This window comes from Camellia sinensis, chromosome 8 (assembly GCF_055761805.1).
Source record: "Camellia sinensis isolate YWXY chromosome 8, ASM5576180v1, whole genome shotgun sequence".
NCBI classification, from domain to species: Eukaryota; Viridiplantae; Streptophyta; class Magnoliopsida; order Ericales; family Theaceae; genus Camellia; species Camellia sinensis.
The window spans coordinates 163234772-163247751 of record NC_138968.1 but is presented as its reverse complement, the minus strand read 5'-3'; the positions used below and the strand labels follow the sequence as shown (position 1 = coordinate 163247751).

The 12980-nt window shown below is 36.7% G+C and overlaps 1 protein-coding gene across 1 annotated transcript; it reads left to right on the top strand.

Annotated features, from left to right (window-relative positions):
• The first annotated feature begins 5089 nt into the window (after positions 1-5089).
• LOC145796734 (serine/threonine-protein phosphatase 7 long form homolog) lies at positions 5090-6259 on the top strand. Its single transcript, XM_082881895.1, has 3 exons — positions 5090-5162; positions 5272-5937; positions 6017-6259. Exons 1-3 carry the CDS (start codon positions 5091-5093, stop codon positions 6242-6244), a joined length of 966 nt encoding a protein of 321 aa, XP_082738021.1. The 5' UTR covers position 5090; the 3' UTR covers positions 6245-6259.
• Positions 6260-12980: the final 6721 nt, after the last annotated feature.

The following is a 12980-nucleotide window of genomic DNA, read 5'->3' as shown; positions in this document are numbered from 1 at the left end:
ATGAAATATTAATGTTTTTTGTTTTTTTATTCAAGAGGATACTATCATTTTATTTTGTTATGTTTTTTTTTATAAATTAGTTAATTTCATTATTTCAAATGTGAGAACATTTTTGTCTATGTACAAAAATATCTAAGTTTCATCATATTTATTTCTATTTATGTTTTACATTCTCCTATACAAATGAAGATAGTTAAAATAGAAATCAAAGCATGTAAATGTCATTAATTTGGGAGAAATTGTAGAGGTCAAGACTCGAGACCTGCATTGTGATACCCAAGAGACAAAGGATCCATGTTTCTTTGGGACTATTTAGGGGTTTTGTTTATTGGGTTTTGAATGTGTTAGGATCACATATGGATGACCTACCCCAAAAAACAAATTAAATTAAAATTTTAAAAAAAAAAATAGGAAAGTTTTGTCACATATGTATACTCTGATTAATTTAAGGGAGAGAGAATTACATGGAGGATCAAAATATTTTACATATCCTCATCTCTTGAAAACGTGATAAGATTCACTAAATGCTAGATTTAATATAATTTGATCATCCCAAAATTTCATGGACCGTTACAACAAAACCAAAATATTAATAGGGCTACCCAAAAATAAAATAAAAAATAAAATGAACATAAACAAATTTCAAGGTTTCAAGTCAAAGAAATAGTCATATAAGATAAAATAAGTTATTTTATTCATATAAGACAAAATGTTATATCTAAATCATAAATATTTTATTTTTTCTCTCATAAAAGTCAAAAAAACATATCACTAACGACATTTTTTAGCCCCAAATTAAATAGTAAAAAAATCGACTCATATCCAAACAAACCCTTTTTGTCAAAAAATCGACTCATATCAAAAAATCGACTCAGATCTCAATCTTGATTTTTTTGTTGGAATGCAGTAAATGACAACACCCTAAGATTATGTTTCTTTATCTTGACAAAAAGAAAATGAGGTGAATTTATTTATTTCTCTTGGTAAATCCAAGGCTCGGGTACAACATTAAATGACCACATTAACTTAATTCACAAGTCTTTTAATAGGTGTACCAAAAACTTGAAATCAAATCTAACCTTCAGCCGAAAAAAAAGAAAAAAAGAGAGTATTTTTTTCTCTTTTTACAATCAATTCTGCAATGATAAATCTAATACAACTTTGATTAAGAAAGTGTCTCATTTGTCAAGTCAATCAATCTCTTAAAACTGAGTTTGAATTAAGAGAAAGAAAAATGTGAGTAAAATAAAATCTAATTTGTTCTTCTATTTTCTTTTATTTTATTTTATTTTCTTTTCTTTTTTTTTTCTTATTTTATTTTATTTTTAATCTGTGTTCAAAGTTATGATTCAAACACAATCATAATCAAGTCAAATGAAGGGAATTCATGAACAAGTGAAAGAGCTACTCATCATTATGCAAAATCATAGACTGGATTTCTATTGGGCAATTAGCTAATTTAGCTGTAATATATATAATTTTAGGATGTATGTAAATAGTGTTATGCCTTCTAAATTTAAATTTTGTGAATCTTAGGTTTCGTTTGGCATGTCATGTTTGGGCTAAAATAGCTATAAAAAGACTCTTGACCAACAAGCTAGTTCTTTGTTTCATACTTTTGCGAAGTGGGTTTATTAGTAGAAAGAAGAATCTCCAATGTCCACCCATGAATTACTATGTATTGCACCACTGGCATTGGACCCAAAAGAAAAATATTTTGAATATTGAATAAATTTGAATATTTTGAATGTTTATATTTGTAAATTTCAAATCAGGAATTAGAATTTTTAAATTTTGTTTGTGAATGAAAATGTCTATATTTTGAATATTGAATAAACCAACGTACATTTGTTGAATTGGAAATTGTTTTTTTTTTCTTGTGAAGAGGAATTAAAAGGAAATTAGGGTTTTAAAAGTAATTTTTTTTAATTAAGAATTGCGATTAAAAAATCCGAAATTCATATATTTAATTTTGACTATATTTTATTAAAAAGAAATATTTTTATTGGTTTCTCAAAATATTTAATTTTGACTCTATTTTATTAAAAAGAAATATTTTTATTGGTTTATCAAAATATTTAATTTTGACTCTATTTTATTGAAAAGAAATATTTTTATTGGTTTCTGAAAATATTTAAATTTGACTGTATTTGATTTAAAAAAAAAAAAATTGGTTTAATTTCGTTTGGTTTATTTCACTATATTTGGGGTCATATTTGGGGTGAAGCAGCCAAAATATGATTAAAACATTTAATGAGCTGAATTTGTAATACATATAATAGTATTCTAGTACAAATTAAAATTTTATGATAAAACTGAAGAAAATTTGAGAAAGTTTTTGAAATGGGTATTGAACGAACTGACTTATCGTCTTTTTCACTTTGTGATTGTCCACTACCATTGAAAATGAAAATCTACTTTGGCTGCTATTTTAGAGTAGTTACAATATATGCATGAAAAGAGTAATAAATTATTTTAATTAATAGTCCATAGCAATTTCGTACGTAAGAAGGGAAAAAAAAAAAAAATTGGCACTTTGATGGGTAAGCATGTGTTTTGTAATACCAAATAATTGGTACGGATGGCCCGATAGATTCACATGGATAACTATCCAAAATGTAGTCCATACATTTAACCACCAACTTCAATTGAATTATCTGTAATTATTTTTTTGTTTTTGTATGTGTAAGAAAAAAAAGGAGTAAATAAATATAATTTTTTTCTTACTTTTCAGAACGATCCAAAATGATCCAAAATCAAGTTTTCTTACTTTTCAGAACGATCCAAAATGATCCAACATGGAAACACTTCAAATAATCAACTCGTGCTCTGATACCACTCTATCACGACCCAAACTCGCTACTATAGGTATGACCGGCCAGTAATCCTAAGATTACCGAAGGCCACTTAAATAGATTTACAAAATTAGGGGTTGGCGGAAGCAAATATCATAATTATTCTGTCCATAGAGGTGTGCAGACATATATGCATGAAAAGAGTAATAAATTATTTTAATTAATAGTCCGTAGCAATTTCGTACGTAAGAAGGGAAAAAAAAAAATTGGCACGTTGATGGGTAAGCATGTATTTTGTAATACCAAATAATTGGTACGGATGGCCCGATAGATTCACATGGATAACTGTCCAAAATGTAGTCCATACATTTAACCACCAACTTCAATTTAATTATCTCTAATTTTTGGCCATTATAAATTATCTCTGTAATAATTTTGTTGTTTTTGTATGTGTAAGAAAAAAAAGGAGTAAATAAATTTAATTTTTTTCTTACTTTTCAGAACAATCCAAAATGATCCAAAATCAGTTTGTTGTTTTAATTTTATAAGAAAGCCTCTATGCCCTCTACAAAATGGACGAGGGTTACTAGTTCACATAGGAAATAACTTTGTCATTAAGGTCCGTAATGGCACAAGTTGGAGCAAATCAAATTAACTTATATTTTCCATAAATCTGAACAATTACATCACCAGGTTAAAAAAATCTCTCTCAATGTTTGCACCCTGTATTTTATATTGTCCAAATCAATCGCGTCACCCTCTACTAAATATCTGTCAACCTATTTTATTTTTCGCCACTAATTCGAAAGAATTAAGACAACATGTATACTTCTTGTTATGTGTTTTTTAGATGAAGACAATAGAGCAATGACAACAAAGAACATTCACGTTGAAAAGATAAAAGTCTTCACATACGAAGTAAATGAGACACAATATGTAACTCCACGTATAGATGAAATCTCAGCTGTTCTGTTATACGAATAAAAATAAGTGAACAAGATTATTGAATAAAAAGTAATAATCAAGTTGAGACACAAATATATAGTTGACAAAATAGAAATTGAATTAATGTTTCACCTCTACAGTTCCTTCAACCCTGGAAAATATAAATTGATAAAAAATTAGAGGGTTGCTTTTATTTGTGGCTTCTGCAAATTTTAATGTTTATTTTACAAGTACAATTCAATATATGTATATTGTTGATATTTTAATATTTATTGTTTCATTGAAGCAAGTATATGGCAACTGTTCCAATTATCTTTTACTGGGGGGGAAACATAATTCGGGATCCCGATGAAGGTGTGTCATATGATGCTGAGCCGAAAGGGATATATATGGTGCAACTTGGCACCACACTTGGCAATTTGGAGGAGATGTTTATGTCCAAGGTCGCAAGTTACGGGGAAACAGTCCGATTGATCTTCAAATGTAGATATCCTTATCGCCAGTGGCAAGCAACCAGCAAATACAAAATATTACCGATAAATGACGATGAGGCGTTGAACACCGTTTTAAGTATCGGTGGAAATTTCGAACCACCAAATTGTTTGGAAGTGTACATTCAGAAAGAGGTTGTACAGAATCTTCCGAATGTAACACAGATGGAATCGCATCCGTTCACTACATTGCTGACACATGGGGTTGACACGACAGCATTTCAGTCTCCTATTGTAATTGTTTTATTTGCTTGACGAAATTTACAACTATCATAGTTTTTATTCTCTACTTCATTGAAAATGTTTATTACAGAATTTTGTGAATTACATGTACGTAATTTACAAATTTTTTATTTTATTGCAAAACAAAAATTACAAAATCAATAATGAAGTTGTCGAATATGCCATAAATGTAACGAATTTTGTCAAATATGTCAAAATCAATAATGACGTTATGTCAAATATGCCAAAATCAATAATGAAGTTTTGAAAAAAAAAAATTGATCATTCCATTTTGTTTGTAAATATTGACATACAAAAACTATCCACATGTTATTGGTCATTATTAAGCTTATGTAACTGATATCGTAAAATGACTTTGTAAAAGATTTTTATATTAGTCTGAAGCATAGATAACGATAGGTTATGTTGAATTGTTTATCATATTTAATGGGCACATAATATGCAAACTTTTGATTTTAGTTAATGACACACAAATTTATACTTTTAAAATAATCGACCACATTTATTTTTCAAGTCGTCATGTACATAATAATTTCAGCTTAATTGATATAGTTAAATTACATGCTCACCAATACAGTTTGTCAAAATGTATTTGTTTTTCAACTGTATAGGCTTCATGGCACATCTACCTGATGAGGTCCCCCTTTTTAGTCATCCACATCGGGCTGACAGTATATGGGAGGACCCGGTATGCAATAACGTTTGTTGGACTTTACGCGTACAATGAAAATACACTGCATTTTGTTTTTCATTTCCTTGATAATGCTATAATTTAAAATACTCATTCTGTTATGCAGGACCAGTCACGCACCGTGGTGGCATGCCGACGGGGAGATTCCGGCCTGTGGGATCGTCCATTGCACCATAGAGTCTTGCAGTGTCTACTACGCGCGGGATTCTATGGTGTATATCGTATAGGCCATATCAGACTGGACCACCCACTCATTACTGCTCTCGTCGAGAGATGGCGCACAGAGACTCATACATTTCATTTCCCGACCGGTGAGGCCACCGTCACATTGCAGGACGTATCTGTCCTATACGGTCTACGGATTGATGGGCGAGCAGTTACTGGACTTGACCCATCATTGACGACGGAGCAGTGGATAGCGCTATGTGCTGAGCTATTGGGAGTAGCACCTACACCTGCAGACTTACAGGCAGGTAGAGTGAGGGTGAGGTGGCTGTCGGAGCATTTTCAGGGCGATTTTCCAGATGATGCTGCAGATGAGTTAGTACAGCAGCATGCGCGAGCATATATTCTGTGGCTTATTGGGGGGGTACTTCTCCCTGATAAGTCACAGAACCTGCTCAAGCTGATGTATTTGCCACTGTTGAGAGACATTGACGTCATCGGCCAGTACAGCTGGGGCGCCGCGGCTTTGGCATGCTTGTATAGGATGTTATGTCGAGCCACTCAGGTGGGTGTGACTCAGATCGGAGGACCCCTTGTCTTGCTACAGGTTAGTAAGAATTTTATTACATGTCAATTCATATTGTATGGCATATATCAGTATTGTAATTGCGTTCAAACTATTGCAGATTTGGGCGTGGGAGAGATTGATTCGCATTGCCCCGGCTAGGCGGCAAGTAGTTGCTCCTGGTGAGGTTCCCATCGGGCAGGGAGACATGCAGATGCCGGCCGGACCTCGAGGTAGCCGATGGAGGGTTGACATGAGCCACGAGGTCGTATCGACCCACGTAGTGGTCGTGTATAGAGACCAGCTTGACCGGATGATAGACGGCGAGGTATCAAATTTATATACCTAAATTTTAATTGTCATATGGACTGTATACGTTTATGACCGATTTTTAATAGACTTGTCGTTATTGTAGTTTATCTGGCAGCCTTATGCTGATGTCCTGCACACGCTCCCAGACTACTGCCGCCTAGGTGAGGATATATGGATGGCGAGAGTACCACTCATTTGTTATGACGTGGTTGAGTGGCATCTCCCTGATCGTGTCCTCCGACAGTTTGGTCGGGTCCAGCCCGTGCCGGATCGATGTGACACCGAGTGGCGGTTGCATGCGACGGATAGACGTGGCCGAGGCAGCACTGACTGGAGTCAGCATCATATGCGATACATACAGTTGTGGGATGCCCGTCGCGACACTATTGTACAGGCTGACTGGAGCGATGGGGTCCTCCCCTCTCCCGACCCTTACATGTTGTGGTATCGGCGACATACACACCTACTTGTCGGTAATCCGAGCCACCTGTCCGAGGACGGATATCAGGGAGTTGGGCCTTCTCTCGAGTCATTGGTGAGTAGCGTACTATATCTCCGATAATTGTTAATATCATAATTGATTATTTTCAGTCAACTATAGCCTAATATATCTATTTTTTTGACAGGTGGTTCGAGCTGGGAGGTCATATCACTTGGCTGAGGATGCTATTTTCAGACGTGATGGACAGCTTGGTCTGCAGGCCCTTGTAGAGATCAGAGAGTTATTGTACGAGGGGATCCAGCATGCCCATCGGGTAGATCGTCTGCATTTTGGGGACTACGGTGTACACACTGCAGCAGCTGCTCCAGACACATCAGTCCCGTCCACGTCAGTGCCTTCCAGTTCAGCGCCAGCCACAGCAGGTCCTTCGACTTCAAGCACCCCACCACATGATACCCCATACATTTCTCCATATTCCCCACACGTACATCTTACCCAGCATGCTGACCCTGACCCTGATTGGTCACCGCCCCGCTTCATACATGATGTTATTACCCCACCCACCCAGTTACATCCTACTTTTCTGGGGAGTACTTCGACCGCCCCCCCGTTCATGCATGATGTTGCTACCCCACCCACCCAGTTATCACCTGCTTTTATGGGGACTACTTCGACCGCGCCCAGGAGTACACATGATGCAGTTCTCACTGACATCTCACACATTGATGATGAGGGCCATATTGAGCCCCCCCCCAGAGCGCGAGGGAGAGGTTATGGTCGTGGGGGACGTCGCGGCCGAGGTCGGGGTGCGGGCAGAGGCAGAGGTCGTGGTCGAGCTGCAGATCGTGATACAGTTGCACCAGACGAGGGAGTGGGAGTTTCACAGCTCACAGCAGTATATGATCTACAGGCACAGGCAGGATCAGGGGCATCAGATGCAGGAGAGGGGGGGTCACACTCACACTCACAGGCTCCGCAGGCAGTCAGTGGAGGGCAGCATGCAGGGGAGAGAGTGCCAGATATTCAGAGAGTCTACCGTAGGAGACCGAGGAGGGAGATCCACGGTCGGGGTTGTGGGACTGGGGGCAGGTTAGGGCATTAGCGGTTGCGATATGGACTATATAGGTTTTTTTATTTTTTTCTTTTTTGTTTGTATGTGTCAAACTTGTACAGCTGATGTAAGTGTCATACTTATTTATTCGCAATTATCATTTCACAATTTTTTATTCTTATTTATATTGATGAATCACACAAATCTGTTTCACATCTCTACCCCTCTCTCATTATCCGTAATTTAGGAGAACATAAATTACAAACGCGTTTGGTTTGAACAAAATGTGTAAAGAAGCTATAAAAAAAATGTTCGTTGAAGGCTAAAAATAATTGAAATATCTCGTTTTATTGATAAGTCATGGATAAGCATTACAAATTGCATGCATTACAGAAATGCCCTGGGCGTTCATCCAAACAATTTCATTCATTATCATCATCATCTGACATCTCAATATCAGATTCATACATAACATCCATGCTCCAGGCGTAGTACTGGTGTGCATCATCCATTAACCCATCTTCGGCACGCTCATTTGCAGTCTTCATTAGTTCAGACCTCTGCAAACGTTGTGTCATGCGATTAACCTCGTCGCGGATACGATGCAATGCCCTTTGCAACAACTGTGGAGTGTCAGTTGGCATACGCATGGCTAACCGGCGAGGAAATTTAAGATTAACTTCACGGCATAGCTCAACGAGAACGTTTGCTCGAGTTTTGCGAAATTCCCACTCAGCTCTCATGGTATTGACGGTGGCACGTGAGTAACGCAAATTTGGATTTAATGGGTATTGAAATTCATCTCCATCTGCAACCCAATAGCGACCCATTGCTGAATATAGATCAACCACCGTATATGTCATGATCATATCGGTAGAAATAGCTGTAAAACTTTTGTTGTGGTATGCTACGATATTTATACCATATACACACATGGTACCTGTGTGTATGCAATTTCCTGTTCGATCACATGCATGCCACTGACCTTATCCAGTGGATACGGCTGTCAGGACTCGACTTTGTGCAGTCATGAACGAATCAACGGCCTGTAGCATCGGCTATTGTGCCGAAGATGCAGCGATGCCTGTGACTTTGTGCATAATTGCAATGGGCACAGTACGTAGGAGGCATGTGACTTTGTGCAGTGATGCAATGCTGCATGTCACTTTATGCAGTGATGCAGTAATGCATGTGACTTTCTTACTTTGCCATGCTTGTATACGTTGTGACTTGTTTCTTGACATTACGTGATGCATGTGACTTCTGCAGTGCAACTTACATGCTTTGTTTTTTCCGCACATTTCAGAATTCATCTAAGTCACATTATTATGACTGTGAAAAGAAGCAGAAATGCTATTATGTTGGTAAAAAAATATGATGGACGATTGTGTAATGACAATAAAAATCGGATGACTGTGAAGTTCTTTAACTGAAAATAAGATAAAATATAGGCACCAACGTTCCAATCGTGTTTACCTAGCAGGTGACCATTTTGTTATGTTGGTGAGAAAAACAATGATAGTTTATGAACAATATTACTTGAATACAAAGAAAATTTCATTTTTCGATTTGATTTATAATTTCTCGAAAACACTTATACGTACTGAAATCGTCAATTCCAAGTGAATACTTATTGTATTACAAAAGTAAGCATGACAAAATAGTTTCATGTGCAGATGTGACAACTCACTGCATTTTGTTTTATTTGACAACGCACTGCTCGAATATGAAGGGATAGCATTGTGATTCTATAGCCTACAATTATTATTTTATCTTACAACCACATCCGTGACTACATCACAGGTACACAAAGTCACGGGTAATCAAAATTACATGAAATGAACAACATCAAATAATATCACGTGTATCACTTATTCCATAGTGCCCTAGCACCACTATCATGTCTATAAATACCCCAGTATGATGTTTGTTGAAGGCATAACAATAGTAATAGATATACAATTACTATTATTATTATTATTTTTAATTTTATTAACAATGTCTTCAAGAGGTGCAGGAAGTTCACGCCAGCAAAGAAATCCGAAAGTGTGGCTGCTACCTCCATTTATGTATGACTACAAGAGCGAAAAGTACTCAAGTCCGAAGGATTATTATGCTGGTATCCGAGCAGAATGGGCGTTCAGGGTAACGGAGCAAGAAGGATTGTATAATGATCTACGTAACTTTGGGGCACCGGTACCTCATCGTCGTTCATTGACCATGGCTAGACGAAATGTGAGTGACTATGAAAAAGCAGTTAGCAGAATTAAGAAGGAGAACAACAGGATGTTGATGCGGAGATGTCGACATTTCATGCTTCAGCTAGCCACTGAAATGGCAGAAGCAAGCAACAGAGATTTGACAATGGTTGAGCGAAATAATGTCTTCAACAATGAAAAATATCTCTCTGACTACTACATGTCAGATGATGAATAAGAAATCAAACACCGTTATCTTTCATATGTTCGTTCCTGGAGTGTAAGACAACGTTGTTGTTGGTGTAACGTACGGATGTATTTCAAGTATTTTTGTTATGCACCTGAAGTTTATGAAATACCTACATTTATAAGTACACATTTATGAGTTCATGACTTTCTTTATTGAATTGCAATTTGTTCATGAATGTTCTGGATTAATTAATGGATTAATGTATGTTCAATTATGTGAATACTTAAAACACATAAAATAGATCAGGCAACTCGGAGAAAAGGTTCCCTTAACTGGGGCTGCTGAAATAGGGATGAAATCACAACGAATTTCAATCTCCATCAGGAAAGAAGAAAGAGTCACCTTACAATTATTGAAAGTCCAGTAAAAATTATGACTCCGGTAATGAATGAGGGGTTGACAAAAAACTAAACTCGGTGAATCGAACTACCGCCTTCAACAACACATAAAACATAACAGGTAGGTCGGTGAATAGCTTCCCAAATGACAAGAACAATTAAAATAGTCATACTTTTCAATGAAATACAAATAGCGGGTCGTAAGCTTCATGACCTTCATTTTTTCACACATTGAGTAGTCAAATCGTGGAGAGACTTGTCAGTATATGCAGATAGATTGTGAAGTCATGTGACCTGGTGCACAGTCTTCGGTTTTATTGATTTGTTTATTACAGTCACAACTCATCTCTTATTTACATATGTGGGATTCTCAACTCAGAAAGTCACATGGCAACAGTGAATTCATTGATTTACCTTATTGTCAGCCTGCCTTTATTTTGTCTGTATATGCAGATGGATTGTGAAGTCATGTGACTTGGTGCAGAGTCTTTGGTTTTCTCGATTTTTTGCTCGATTTTTTTTATTACAACGCATCTGTTATTGATATATGTGAGATTCTTTGTCATCTGTTAACAACAGCATGCCTTTATTTTGTCCTTATATGCAGATGGATGGTCTTTGTCATGTGAATTGGTGCACAGGCTTTGGTTTCCTCGATTTGTTGCTCGATTTTTTTTATTACAGTGACAACTCATCTATTATTGATATATGTGGGATTCTCAACTTAGAAAGTCACATGGCAACAGTGAATTCACTGAATTACCTTACAGTCACCATGCCCTTATTTTGTTCGTATATGCAGATGGATTGTGAAGTGATGTGACTTGGTCCACATGCTTTGGTTTTCTCCATTTTTTGCTCGACTTTTTTGTTACAGTGATAACTCATCTCGTATTGATATATGTGGGATTCTCAATTTAGAAAGTCACATGGCAACAGTGAATCTACTGATTTACCTTCCAGTCAGCATGCATATATGTGGGATTCTCATTTATCCGTTCATAATCAACTATATAAACGAGTAAAGGTGAAGACACAACCTTACAACTCAAGGTGAAGACACAACCTTACAACTCATTTCGCCCTACGAAATTATTATTCATTTGTTTTAAAAAATTAGCATGGCTACATGGTTCATAGGAGGGAGTGGGGGTCGCAGAGGTGGTAGGAACTTGCAAAGGGGTGAAAGTTCACGACGAGGAGGGGGAAGGGGAAGTGGCGATGCTGAAGATGAAACACCATTTCCTTTCTTGGATGCCTCTTGTGCTTATCATGATAGGTTTGGGAAGCGACATTTCGTCATGCCCAAGTACTATCGAGATCCATGTGGTTTGGTGGAGGATCCATCAGAAAATCAAACAGGATATGGTTATGCAAAGGCTAGACTTCTTAAGTGGCCCGCACTATTTATAGAGCGAGTGCAAAACGAAAGATTATGTCGGGAAAGAGGACTGAAGGTGCCAAAAGCACGTTCTGTTGAGATCCAAAAGGAAGATCCTGATAATGTTGATCGACTATGTCAAACACTAGAACGTGAGATTTCTCAAATGGGTCGTAGATTGGCCCGCGATATGCAGCTACTCATACTTAAGAAGGATGCCCAGAAGAACAAAACAGAACCAAATGTTGCGGCTATCAAGGCTATCATGGAGGATCCTGAACTTGTCTCTGACGCTGAGCTTTCGGATTGTTCAGATTCTGAGCCACCTGCCGATTTAAGCGCGAATTAGGTGTTAATGTCTACACTTCGGCAATATAACAACTTCCATTAATATGTAATGTCTGTGTTAGAGTAAGTATAACTGTTATGTTATGTTATGTTTATGTTTAAGTTTATGTTTATGTATATGTATTGTGTCTGTCAAATGTTACGGCTACTAATATGCAATATTAGGTCATGAATTAGGTGTTTCTCTATCTAACTGTTATGTTTATGTATTGTGTGTTCAGTTAAGAGTGTCCAGGATGTATGTAATGTGTGTTCAGTTCATGGTGTCCATAATGTATTTTTGTGGGAGAATTATGTCTGTACTACCTACGTAACTGAAAACTATTACATTTGCAACTTCAGTTATGTTGTTTTCATACCCGTAAGAGTATTTTGTAAAGTACTGACTTCGTATATTATGTATTAAGTATTATTACAAAAATGTTGAGAAAATTTATTTTAGGAGCTCTCGCTGTGGCCTTTGTCTTCTTGGCCTACTCCGCGGTGGTCTTCGCGTCTCACCCTTCGTCGTTGCTCGTCGAGTTGCACAATGTGTGGGTGTGCTTCGAACTGTACAGCATGCATATCACATTCTAACCCATAACAAAATAAATTTAAATGAAAACGGGTACAAAACGGTTTTACTAAACTGGTTTACTAAACTGATTTTCTGAATTACATTCTCACCTTCTAACCCAAAACAAAAGAATAAATATATATTTATGTTTAAATGAAAACGGCTTTCGTAAAGCCAAAATAATTTTCAAAATAACACATTCCAACCCA

Excerpts from the sequence above, each read along its gene's own strand:
- LOC145796734 (XM_082881895.1), top strand. The coding sequence starts at position 5,091 with ATGGCACATCTACCTGATGAGGTCCCCCTTTTTAGTCATCCACATCGG. Across the intron at positions 5,163-5,271 it reads ACAGTATATGGGAGGACCCG|GACCAGTCACGCACCGTGGT; the intron begins GTATGCAATAAC and ends TCTGTTATGCAG. Across the intron at positions 5,938-6,016 it reads GACCCCTTGTCTTGCTACAG|ATTTGGGCGTGGGAGAGATT; the intron begins GTTAGTAAGAAT and ends AAACTATTGCAG.